The sequence below is a fragment of the Balaenoptera musculus genome, chromosome 8 (genome assembly GCF_009873245.2).
Source record: "Balaenoptera musculus isolate JJ_BM4_2016_0621 chromosome 8, mBalMus1.pri.v3, whole genome shotgun sequence".
Lineage (NCBI taxonomy): Eukaryota > Metazoa > Chordata > Mammalia > Artiodactyla > Balaenopteridae > Balaenoptera > Balaenoptera musculus.
Window position 1 is genome coordinate 98,688,381 of NC_045792.1, and position 12,724 is coordinate 98,701,104.

Genomic DNA, 12,724 nt, shown 5'->3' on the forward strand with positions numbered 1-12,724 from the left:
ATGGAAACAACCTAAGTGTCCAACAACAGATGAATGGATAAAGAAGATGTGGTATATAAATACAATGGAATATTACTCAGCCATAAAAAGGAATGAAATTGGGTCACTTGTGGAGACATAGTTGGACCTAGAGACTGTCATAAGAGTGCAGTATGTCAGAAAGAGAAAAACAAATATCGTATATTAACGCATATATGTGGAATCTAGAAAAATGGTACAGATGAACCTATTTACAGGGCAGGAATAGAGATGTAGAGGTAGAGAATGGACATGTGGAGATGGTGAGGGGAAGGGAAGGGTGGGACGAAATGGAGATTAGGTTTGACATAAATACACCGCATGTGTAAAATAGATGGCTAGTGGGAACCTGCTGTATAGCATAGGGAGCTCAGCTCAGTGCCCTGTGACTACCTAGATGGGTGGGATGGTGGGGGGTGAGGGAGGTCCGAGAGGGAGGGGATAAGTATACATATAGCTGACTCGCTTCATTGTACAGCAGAAACTAACACAACATTGTAAAGCAATTATACTCCAATAAAAAATATTTTGACAAAATCCAATACCCATTTATAAAAACTATCAACAAACTAGAAATAGAGGGAAACTTTCTCAAGTTGATAAAGAACACCTACAAAAATCTTACAGCCAATATCATACTTCATGATGAGAAGCTAGATGCTTTCTTGCTAAGATCAGAAACAAGGCAAGAATGTTGGCTTTCACCACACCTATTCAATATCATACTGAAAGTCCTAGCTAATGCAATAACACAAGAAAAGGAAGTAAAAGGTACACTACTTGGGAAGGAAAAAATAAAACTAATCTTTGATCACAGATGATATAGTTGTCTATGTACTTTGCAGAAAATCCCAAAGAATCAACAAAAAAACTCCTGGAACTAATAAGCAATTACAGCAAGGTTGCATGTTACATGATTAATATACAAAAATCAATTGCTTCTGTATGAACCAGCAGTGAGGAATTGGAATTTGGAGTTTAAAACATAATACCATTTACTTTACCACTCCCCGCAAAGAGAAATATTCAGGCATAAATCTAACAAAATATGTACAAGATCTATATGATGAAAACTATAAAACTCTGATGAAAGAAATCAAAGAAAATCTAAATAACTGGAGATATATTCCATGTACATGTATAAGAAGACTCAGTGTTGTCACATTGTCAGGTCTTCCCCACTTGATCTGTCATCAGTGTAATCCCAATCACCATCCCACCAAGTTATTTTGTGAATATTGACAACCTGATACTAAAGTTTATAAGGAGAGGCAAAAGACCCAGAATAGCTAACACAATATTAAAGGAGAAGAACAAAATTGGAAGACTGTGACTACTTGACTTTACTACTTATTATTATAAAGCTACACTAATCAAGATAGGGTTGTGTTGGTCAAAGAATAAAGAAGATCAGTGGAACACAGCCCAGAAATAGACACACCAAAATATAGTCAGCTGATCTTTCATGAAGGAACAAAAGCAATATGATGGAGCAAAATGGTTTGTTCCACGAAAGGTGCTAGAACAACTAGACATCTCCATGCCAAAAAATCCAACAAAAAAAAGAATCTAGATATATACTATACACCTTTCACAAAAGTAGACTCAAAATGAATCATAGACCTAAATGTAAAACACGTAACTATAACATTCCTAGAAGATAACAAAGGAAAATCTAGGTGAACTTGGTTTTGGCACGAAAGCATAACCAAGGAAAGAAAAAATTGTTATGCTGGACTTGGTTAAAACTGAAAACTTCTGCTCTGTGAAAGACACTTCACCCCCACCACCATGCAGTGCAAAGGTGAGTGCTGGCAAGGTTGGAGAAAGTCCATGTGCGCCTGAGCACTGGGACACGAGGTACTTCCTGTCACTCTTGGGCCCTGTGGCACCTGCAGCAGGCCAGCTGGGGCAAGCTCCTGTTACTTTAAAGAGAGAAAGAGAGACAGAGAGGAAGAGAAAGAATGAATAGACAAGTCACAGATTAAGATAAAATATTTGTGAAAGACACATCTGAGAAAAGACTGTTACCTAAAATACACAAAAACTTTTAAAACTCAACAACGAGAAAGCAAATAACCCTATTAAAAAGATGGGCAAAGATCTTAACAGACATTTCACCAAAGACAGATGGCAAATAAGCAGGTGAAAAGATGCTCAGTGTCACACGTCATTAGAAAACTGCAACTTAAAACAGTAATGAGCTACAACTACCTATGTTCTATGGGTTCTATATAAAAACTCATAGAATTTACAACACCAAGAGTGAGCCCTAATGGAAAATGTGGCCTTTAATTAATAATAATGTATCAATATTCGCTCTGCAGTTATAGCAAATGTACCACACTAACCCAAGATATTAATATTAGGGGAAACTGAAGGGGTAGGGCACTGATGGGATACATGAGAATTCTATGTATTTTCCACCAAGCATTTTTATAAACCTAAAACTGCCCCCAAAATAAAGTGCATTAATTTAAAAAACTCATCAAAGGGAGAGACGATAGGGAGAGAACAGGTGTGGAGCTATCCATTGTCTGTCCCTTCCCAGAGGATTTGTGTGGCTTGTGTTTATTTCTCCAGCAATGGCTTGTGACAATATGCATGAGTAGTGCTAACCAGGGAAGCTCCCCAAACTTTTGAGTCCAGAGTTTTTATTAGGGGCTTGTTATGTAGACGTAGTTGACCACCCATGAGGCTGACCTTAGTCGCCAGCCCCTCCAAATGTCAAGCTGATATTGTGTGCCCTAAGTCCTCTACCATATATCATGTTGTGTTAGTATAAACTATCTGTCATGGCCCAAGCCCGACAGATAAACAAAGACACTCTTATCAATCAGGACATTCCAAAGGCTTAGAGGTTACCTCCCAGGAGCCAAGAGCAAAGGGCCAAATCTTTTTTGGGCACAATTAATCCTTTATTGCCCACAGAACCTGCATTCCAGCACAGCTCCCTTTGCCCAATCCTTGCCCCCTTTTTCCTTCTTTCCTTTCTTCCTTCCTTCATTCCTTCATTCCTTCCTTCCTTCCTTCCCAGGTGTTAAGCCAAAGGATGCTCCTTTATAAATATTCTGCTCACTAAGCTCTGTCTCAGAGTTGGCTTTCTAGAGAACCCTACCTGCAACAGAGGTTGTGATGGGATACTTAGTCTGTAGTTTAGGTCCCACATCCAACTCTGATCAGATTTTATTCACCAGGTTTTGAGATGTATTCTGAACTTTCCACAGAAAAAACTGTACATAGTGTACCAAAAAAGAAGCAAAAGTTTTCAGTTGCTTTAGGAATTTAGATCTGTGAAGTTTTTATTTTCAGGACTCCAAAGACAATTAAGGTAAGTCAGGTGCTCTCAAAGAAATCTTTTTTTTTTTTCTGGTCAGAGAGGCTTCAGGAAAAGTTCAAGAAAGATGACTGGCATCCACATTCAAGGAATATATTCATCTGAGGAAAATCCCAAAGGGCAGACAACTCCTTAAAAGGAGAAATTAACCACTGCTTTGGATCCAAACTACATGAAACACAGAAAAAGTAAAGGCAAGCTTAAAAGTGATGAAAGTGAAAACATGTATGTGTCACTCAGCTGTCAAAACAGAAGGAGAAAATCAGCAAGGAGCTGGTGGCGTTGGGGTGTCTCATGACATCCTGGCAAGGGCATAGTTTCCCCACTCAGCCTTTGTGGTCACTGGTGGGGATGGGACCACAGTTTTTCTGTGCTGTTTGGCTAGAGTAGAGTGGTTACTATTTAAAAGTTTTCAGCTTTGCTATGCTGCCCCTTTCTTTGTTTTTTTGATTAGAGAGAGTAGGCTTTTCATGTTGTGTTTGTTCGTTTTGCTTTGTTTTGGGTCCATGCCCATGGCATTTCCAAGTTGCTGGCTTCTTCCAATCCAAGTCTTGGGTATATGAGGCAAAAAGAAAACTAGGGAAACACCACCATTTTGTTCCTTGGATCCCGAGGTCCCTAAATGATCTGTCTTTCCTCCAACTTTCAGAGTCTTCGCATGGCTTGCCAGGGTTTTTAGTTGTACTTAGCTAGAGGCATAGGGAAAATATGTCTGCTGCTTCTTCTTCTTCCCAGAAGTTGAAATCCCATATTGACTTTTACACTTTATTGTCTTTTATAATCTACCCATGAATGTCAGATAATGTCAGTTCTATTGTGGTGCCCTATTAGACAATGCAACTAAGGATCCCACAGATGGAACCTCTTCATAAAGGAGTGACAATGTTCTGGAAGAGCATATGGGACCAGAAATATTGTTGAGGCCATTTCTGGAAAATATAATCTACCATGCTCTTTGCCTTGGGAAACTGATGAACAGCTGCACTACAGTTAAAGTACCCAAATTTGTTTCTCATCTCAGTGACTCAGTTGACTACATATCTGGAAGCAGTAATCAAATCAGGACCCTCCCACCTGATTTGCCTTAACTTCAGAGGATTATTCACATCACTGTGAGGAGGCACTACATAACACTGTAAGAAAAAGAAGAGAGCCAACTAACTGGGAAAAAATAATCAGTCGACAGAACGTAACACTGATGTGGTCCTAAATGTATATAGAGCAATTATAAATGGGGGAGGGTAAAAAGAGTTAAAGGGAAGTAAGATTTCTCTACTTCACCTGAACTGCCAAAATGACTACGTTAGTAGATTGTGATGTTGTAAATATATAGTGTAATGCCTAGAGCAACCTCTAAACAAGCTATTCAAAGAGAAACATTGAAAAACACTATACATAAGTCAAAATGGAATCTTCAAAATGTGCAAGTAACCTGCAGGAGAAAGAAAACAGACAGAGCAAGCAGAAGACAAAAAATAAACTGGCAGACTTAAGCCCTAACGTATCAATAGTTACATTAATTGCAAATGGTTTAAATACACCAATTAAAGGGCAGAGATTGGCAGAGTAGATTAAAACATGACCCAGCTGTAAACTGTCTACAAAAAAACTCAGTTCAAATTGAACATCATAGGCAGATTGAAGGTGAAAGGATAGAAAAAATATACATCAGGAAGACATGGATAAAAGGAAAACATAAGTGTCTATCTTAATACTAGATAAAGTTGACTTCAGATCAAAGAAAATTACCACAGAGAAGGATACTATATAATGATAAAAGGATCAAGCCACCAAGACAATGTAGCAATCTAAAATGTGCAAAGCACAAACAACAAAGTGGCAAAATACGTGAAGCAAAACCTGATAGAACTAAAAGGAGAAGTAGACATATCCACAATTGTAGTTAGAGACTTTAATACACCTCTTTCAATAATTTATAGAACAACTATACAGACAGTCAGCCTGGCTAAAGAAGAACGAAACAATGTCATCAACCAATAGCATTTCATGAAAACTTATCGAACACTCCACGCAACAACAGAATACACATACCTTTTGAGTGCACATAGAACATACCCCTTTTAGCAGGCTGAGGCTTTTTCTACTTGGGAATTTCTGGTTTAGCTGGTCAGATGCTGTTTTCTCCCTGGTACTTCCAGCCTCCCCTTCAGTTGTTACTGTTAGTTTATAGTTTCTGGATCTGTACCTCACAGACCACAAGAGAGTTTCCAGGGTCTTCATACACTTGGTCTCATGATTGAAAGTAAAAATAGCTCAATACAAATTTACATGACCTTTTCTTCAATTCTACTTGTGTCCTTTCAGGACACTCTATCCTCATTTTCTCCCTTCCTTTCTTTCACACTGAAGCACTTTTACATTGCCATATATCTTGCCTCTTATCGCACCATCTCCTCATCATATAACTTGTATTATGGAACAAGGTGAGTTTTTTGTTTGCTTGTTTGTTTGGTTTGGTTTGGGTTTTTTGCCCAACTAATTTTTGGATACCAGTTTCCCCTCTGCTAAACATGTAACTGGGGCGAACTGCTCAAATTCCCTAAGCCTTGTCATTTATAATATGGGAATAATAGTGACTCTTGTTAAGATTAACTGAGGTAGCCTTAACTCCTTTTCCTTTTGCCCTTCAAACCCTAAAATTCCATGTTTTAATGAATGGTGTTGATTGAGTTGGATTGGGAGACTGGCCTTAGGGAAGAGGTTTACTGGAGATTCTGGAGGTCACCCTGGGGAGATTTCTGGGCAAGGGGACCAGCAAGAACAAAGCTCAGAGGTAGCCTCAAGCCTGGTGCTTTTGGAGGCCCGAAGAAGAGTATGGTTGATATTTTTTCTTTAATTTTGTACTTAGAACTCAGTGAGGAGGGAGGTAAATAAAGGTAGAGGGGTGAAAAAGATTTGGAAAGTACTAGTGACGGGAGAAAGGACAGGTATAATTCAAGAGAGAGCAAGAAACAGAGAGGGAAAGCAAATCTTCCAAAGCAAAAGAGATCATATGTTATGAAAGAAAACGATTATTTCAGAAAGTTTCATAATCCCGGTTCCTAACACATAGTCTACTTTCATTTTTCTATATCCTATCCTGGCTCTTGAGCGTATGAATTCATTGTTTTACGTAGCTGCAACTTTAGCAAAACAAAGTTTGTGTTTTCTGGCAAGATTAATATGTAATCCCGATGTCAATCTACCTTTTTAGTCAGAACGCACCCATTTTAGATTATTTTCCACGTTGACTATTGATGACCAAAACAACCAAGTCTAGCTTGTGTCTGTCTTAGTGTCTCATTATTTCGGTCATAGAAATCCTGCAAAAATAAATCAATTTAGCACGTGTCTTCTTGATTCTAGTAACGTCTAAGCAGGCCAGAAAAAAACACATTTGCTCCCTACATAGACAGTGTTAATCCATCACCTCTCAAGTTGCTGCATCCCTTTGGACTGGGGTCTCATAAGCAGAAAGGCCCAGTTAGTTGAGCTAACTAGTGTGTGGCCAGTGGCCGGCACGCGTCTCTTTAGGCCAGCAGGGAGCGCCTGAGCTCCAGGGCACCTGCTCCAGTCGTCAGGGGGCGTGGCTCTGCATCCTTGACGGACAGCTGAGGATGCGGACGAAGATGAGGTAATACAACCACATCAAGGACAGAGTGCGGATGTGGGCGCGTGTGCGTGCGAGCGTGAGTGTGCAAGACACTAAGTGTCTCGGAGCTCGCGGTACGGACACCGATCACACTGCATTAAAGAGAAAGAAAGAAAAGAAAAAAGAAAATTCCATTTCTGGGAGGGAGACTGCAAAGTTACGGCCGGCAACAGCTGCAGTCCCGGGGCTTTGTCCTGGGGGGTCGCTTTTCCGCGTCTAGGGACCGGAGAAACCCTCCGCAGGCGCGGGTTTGCCCGAGCGCCGGGCTTGGGAGGGGCGATTCATTCTAGAAGCAGCTGAGCGGAGCCACAGGGAGGGGGAGCTCTCTCCCAGGCGGCGACAACTGAACGTGCGGTGAAAGGGTGGGGAGGGAGGGGTGGGGAACTCAGCGTGCCAGTCCGAGCGCGATCGCGCGGCGAGATCCCACCCCGGCGTCTGCGGAGCCCGAGGCGCAACTGGTGCGAGGGCTCGATGCTCGCCTCGCCGTCAGCCCCAGCTCGCGGCCGCCGGGGCTCCGGCCGCGCGCCCGCCGGGTGGCTTTGCTAGGCGGGGGCCAGTTTGCAGAGAGCCGGACATTTGCATGAAGCGACTCGACCCCACGGAGCAGCGGCAGCAGCGGCGCACCCGGGCGGCGGCGGCGCGCGGTCGGAGCCCGGCGGCCCTGGTCTCCGGGCCCCGGTGGATGCGCGGCTGGGGAGCGGCCCATGGGCCGGAGCTGAGGCTGCCCGGGGTGTCGGGGCGCGGGGCGGGGGGCGCGGTCGAGGCCCGGAGGCGGCGGCGCAGGAGGAAGCGGAGGAGGGCGGGCGCGCCGGGCCCGGGAGGCAGGCATCGCAGCGCTGCCGCCGCCGCAGCCCCGGGCTCGCCATGCTCCTGGCCTCGGCCGTGGTGGTCTGGGAATGGCTGAACGAGCACGGCCGCTGGCGTCCCTACAGCCCGGCCGTGAGCCACCACATCGAGGCGGTGGTTCGCGCCGGGCCCCGCGCCGGGGGCAGCGTGGTGCTGGGCCAGGTGGACAGCCGTCTCGCGCCCTACATCATCGACCTGCAGTCCATGAACCAGTTTCGCCAGGACACCGGTGAGCCGGCCGCCCCTGCCCCGCCCGCGCCTCCTCCCCTGCCTGCCCTGAGATCTCCCACGTCGCGAGCCCACCGGGGCCCACCTTTGTCCGCATCTCCATACACTGGTGTCACCGAGAGGTGGTCGTGGAGGGGGCGCTTGACGCCCCACGATCCTCTTAAGATACTCCCTGCAATAAACGTCCATGCAAATAGTATCCGTGGTTTGGTTATGCAAACCGAGCTTCAACCTAGCTCCTAAAAGACCCCCTTTCACGCCCCCCTTTTAAACGCTTGGTGGCTCTCGTAGAAATTCAGGGGCTCACCAGTCCACAAGCAATCCCAGCTGATAGGAAAGGCTTCCTGCTCTCATTCCTCACACATCACCTTGGCTGACTGACCCTACTGTGCCTCAGGCACCCTTGGGCCTGCCACACGTTCCCCTGGTCAACCACCTTGCTGCCTCTACCCCTCGGGGTGGGATGGCTTCCCACAGCTGCAACCTGGAGGGTGGGAACTGGGGGGGAGGAAGAAGGGATTCCCGGGAGGCTTTCACTGTAGTCTAGTATGGGAAGGGAGGGGCCTTTCTGGGAGCAGAGATGGACTTGGGGGATTCCAGGGGAGGAAACGCCCGGGTTGCTGTGGCATTGGTGAGTGCCTCTGCTTGGGCACTCCAAGTGTTGAAGCAACAGGCCAGAGCAGATGGAGAGAGGAGGGGGAGGGACACAGCTCCGGAATGCCTGGCTGGGAAGCTGATCGCTTTGTCCTTGGAGGAGGAGGAGGAGGAGGAAGATTCCTAAAAAGAAACTGTCCCCAAGATTCGCCCCGTAAAGGTCCCCTATGGGGGACACTAAACTCCTATCTTTTTGTGAGAATCAAGTTGCCACTGTGGCCACCACAAATCCCACATCCCAGCGGGCCAGCCTCTCCAGGTCAGAGCAAAGAAGAGAGCCTGCAGGCTGGAGGTCAGGGTGGCGGGTCCTTGGCGTGAGGGGCAGAGGGGGCTGCATCTCTTTGCGTGGCCCACGCATGGTAGCCAGGCTTAATTTACCTGGGACAGGTTTGTCTCTCCAGTAGCCTCTTCACGGAAGTGGGCAGTTGTTTTGGGGATTCTGGCTCGGCTTTCTCGAGAGTGTGACCGAGGAGCCTGGAGAGACAGGTGTGGAGGGGAGGGACCTGAGAGGAGGACTGGGAGAGTCCCAGAGGGTCAGAGAACAGCTGTGTGAGCAAAGGCATCTCCGCCTCCTTGGAAAGCCCCCGCATCCTGTGCGCTAATTAGGATTGTCATGGGAAAGGGGTATCTTTCCACCCTTGTGTCCTCATCTTTAGTCATAAGTCCTAATAACCTCTTTGCCAAGGACTTTGTAGACACCGACCGATTGAGTGAAGCTTTCTGGGGAAAGGATTCCAGAAGTGTTAGCATCTGGAGGGGCTTAAACCTTGGTGGGAAAGGGAGGGGGGTGGAGCTGAGAGAGACTGGGAGGAGGAGGGAATAAGGAGGAACGCGGGGAGATTGAGAAAGAGGATTAAGAGTGGCCAAGGGGGAAGGGGGAGAAGGTAACTGTGTACTTTGGATAGAAGTCAGAGAGGTGAGGGTGGAGGCATCAGACTGGGGGGGAGGGGGAAACTAGCCCTGTAGGTGGGGCCAGAGAGTCTGACAGTCAAGACACTTACCTGACAGGGGACTGCACTCCTGCTCAGAATAAATGGGCAGGTGTTAGCTTTTCTATTTCAGACTAAATCTCAGCAGCAGATGGAGAGACACCTTGGTGACATAAAGGTCCCAGGCCTTGTCCCACATTTGAGAAGGGGGAAAGTTTAACCGGTGTTTAGGGATGTCTGAGATGGGCGTGGTTCCTAGGAAGGGTCATGGCCTGAAGGGTCCTTACTACAGAAATGAAGTTCTGAAGAAAACTGGGTTGAAGGACAGTTGCTACTTCCCCCGGGTCTGACCACCCTTCCCTGAGGACAGGCTGCCCACTGCCTGGTGGTCCGCAGTTAAGTCGGAGGCTGGAGCTCCTCAGATTTTAGACCCGACCTGGCCCTGGATCATTTTTCAAACTGCCTCAGGGTGTGTTTTACATTTTTTGTCTGTCTTTGAGGGATTCAGACTGCTTTGGTACCATCCACTCATTCTAATGGTTGATTGGCCACCGTGGACCGAGAGCCTCCATCCTCAGCGCCAGGCCCCGTGCTGGGTGCGCTGGGTGCATAAGGCACTGGGCTGAATTCCCAGGATTGCTGGGTCTGTCAGGGAGCTTGTCAAAGCAGAATAGAATCTCTGGGTTTCTGGGCTCACAGCCCCCTCCGCTGTCTTCTCCATCAACAGACACACAGTTCCTCTCAATATAGCTCATTGATGAAGCCGTGACAGGGTAGGAACTGTAAACCACCGGCTCCCAGGCAACCTCGGCCAAGCCCTGGCAATGTTTAATTAAATTACCCACCATCCCCAAGCCACAGTTTGAAGCTGGGAACCAGAAACATCCCCATAAACAAAGGAGAGCTGGAAGTCCCCTGCCCAGAGGCGATTCCTCTCTTTTTTTTTGTTGCCTCCTCTATGTGGGGACATTTCCTGACATGGGAGCTGTGTTTTTTCAGAGGTTGCCTGCCCTGCTGCCAAGGAAGTCCTCAGACTCTCCACTCCCCTGGGTTCCAACCTCATCCAGCCTGTCTCCAGGGAGATGGCTGGGAGGTTGCAGATACCCTCTGCCCACCTCTGTTTGTCCTGGGCCCTTCTCCTTCCCCAGACCATCTCTGAGTCTGAGCTTGTTTGCATTCTATGCTGGTCTCCTCTAGGCATTTTGGGCTAGAGAATGGGGAAGAAGGGAAGAGACAGGGCTAGATAGAGGTGAAGGAGTCTTGGCTGCTTCCAAAAGCCTCTGTCGGGTCCGCTCCACCCACGATCATTCACCTTGACTGGGCTGAGCTTTTTCTGTTGTAGGACAGTGGCTGGAGCTCTGTCCCTTGTAACTTCCAACATCACTGTGCTCTGTATCTTCCAACATATCTGATCACTGCCATTTTCAGGGCCTGGCAGCAGGATGGGGGAAGACCCGGGCTGGCAGTGGGAGACGTGACTCAGGGTCTCATTCCAGACCCACTGGCTTACTCTGTGACCTTCAGCAAGTCCCTTGACTGCTCAGGCCTCATTCTCCTTCGTAGAATGAAGAGCAGCCTTAGGGTTCCTTCTGGCTCCTTTCCTCCCGTCATGCAGATCGGCAGGTGAATGGGTTTGGACTCTGCACCAGTGATGACGCTAATTAGAAGTAAGGTGGTACGAGGGACGGTTCTTTCCAGCTGTTTTCTTATTTTTTTTTTTTGGAATTCCTTTATTTTTTTATTATTTATTTATTTATTTATGGCTGTGTTGGGTCTTCGTTTCTGTGCGAGGGCTTTCTCTAGTTGCGGCGAGCGGGGGCCACCCTTCATCGCGGTGCGCGGGCCTCTCACTGTCGCGGCCTCTCTTGTTGCGGAGCACAGGCTCCAGACGCGCAGGCTCAGTAATTGTGGCTCACGGGCCCAGCTGCTTCGTGGCATGTGGGATCTTCCCAGACCAGGGCTCGAACCCGTGTCCCCTGCATTGGCAGGCAGATTCTCAACCACTGCACCACCAGGGAAGCCCCTCCAGCTCAGTTTTCTGTGCAACTTTTGCCTCTTTCATGTCTTTAACACAGTGACAAGAGTCAGATGGAGAGTGATTAAAGGGTTTGATAGAAGCTGATTTTTAGTACCCCCCCCAACTATACTCCCCACCCTGTGTGAGCACAAGAGTGGTGGGAGCAAATGTCATGACCACATGATAGCTATGGTACGAGGGAGGCGCCAAGCACATTGCACACATTATCTGGTTTCATCCTCGGCCATCTTATGAAGGACCCATTGTTCTCATTTCATAGGAAAGGAAACAAGTTGAAAAAGATGAAGTTGCTCAAAGTTGTACAGCTAGTCCACGGCAGAGCTGAGATTCTGAATCAAGTGCCCATGTCCTACTTGTGCAGGCACTGTTCCAGGCTTGTGGGATATAGCGATAGCGAACCATCCAAGTCTTTGCCCTCATGGAACATTCTAGTGGGGGTGAGGGGTGCTGGTAAGAGAGGCCTGGGATTTCCTGGGTACAGGAGCATCGTGTTGTGTGGACGTGGGTGAAATGCCCTGGAGTCCTAGGGTCATGCCTGAAAGGTGTTGTCTCTCATTTCCCAGGAGCCAGGACAACTTGGGTGCTTTGGGATGTACGTGTCTGAGTTGCTGGAAAAAACTTTTTTCCTCTTTCTTCCTCCTTCGTCTGTGAAATCCTTTATCCCTGTCCCATTAGAAGCCTTGTCCTTGGGTCACACTGCACCTTAGGACCCAGTGGATTTCCTCAGATCATCTAATTCAGGGTCCTGATAATAGAAAGGTCCAGGACTCGCCCATGTCAGATGGAGTGATCTCAAAATAATCAGAGAATGTAATCCCACCACCTCTCTTGTCCCACAACTTTCGCGCTGAGGTCTGCCTTCTGTTTTTAACTAACCCTCTAGGGCTGAACTGAACGCAGCATCTTTCCTTCCAAAAATCAGCTCTTCCTTGTGACACCCCTCTTCTTGTTAAATGGCGTCACTACCTTACCACTCGCTCGTGGACAAAGCCTCAGGGGTCTTTGACTCGTCTCGTCCTTCT

The 12,724-nt window shown here is 47.1% G+C and overlaps 1 protein-coding gene across 1 annotated transcript in view; it reads left to right on the forward strand.

The window, feature by feature from the left end:
* Nucleotides 1–7,438: 7,438 nt before the first annotated feature.
* DTX4 (deltex E3 ubiquitin ligase 4) overlaps nucleotides 7,439–12,724 on the forward strand; it is a 34,246-nt gene continuing 28,960 nt past the window's right edge. The window contains exon 1 of the mRNA XM_036862121.1: nucleotides 7,439–8,082. Coding sequence (XP_036718016.1) covers nucleotides 7,872–8,082 — 211 coding nt within the window. The 5' untranslated portion in view covers nucleotides 7,439–7,871. The remainder of the gene's footprint in view (nucleotides 8,083–12,724) is intronic.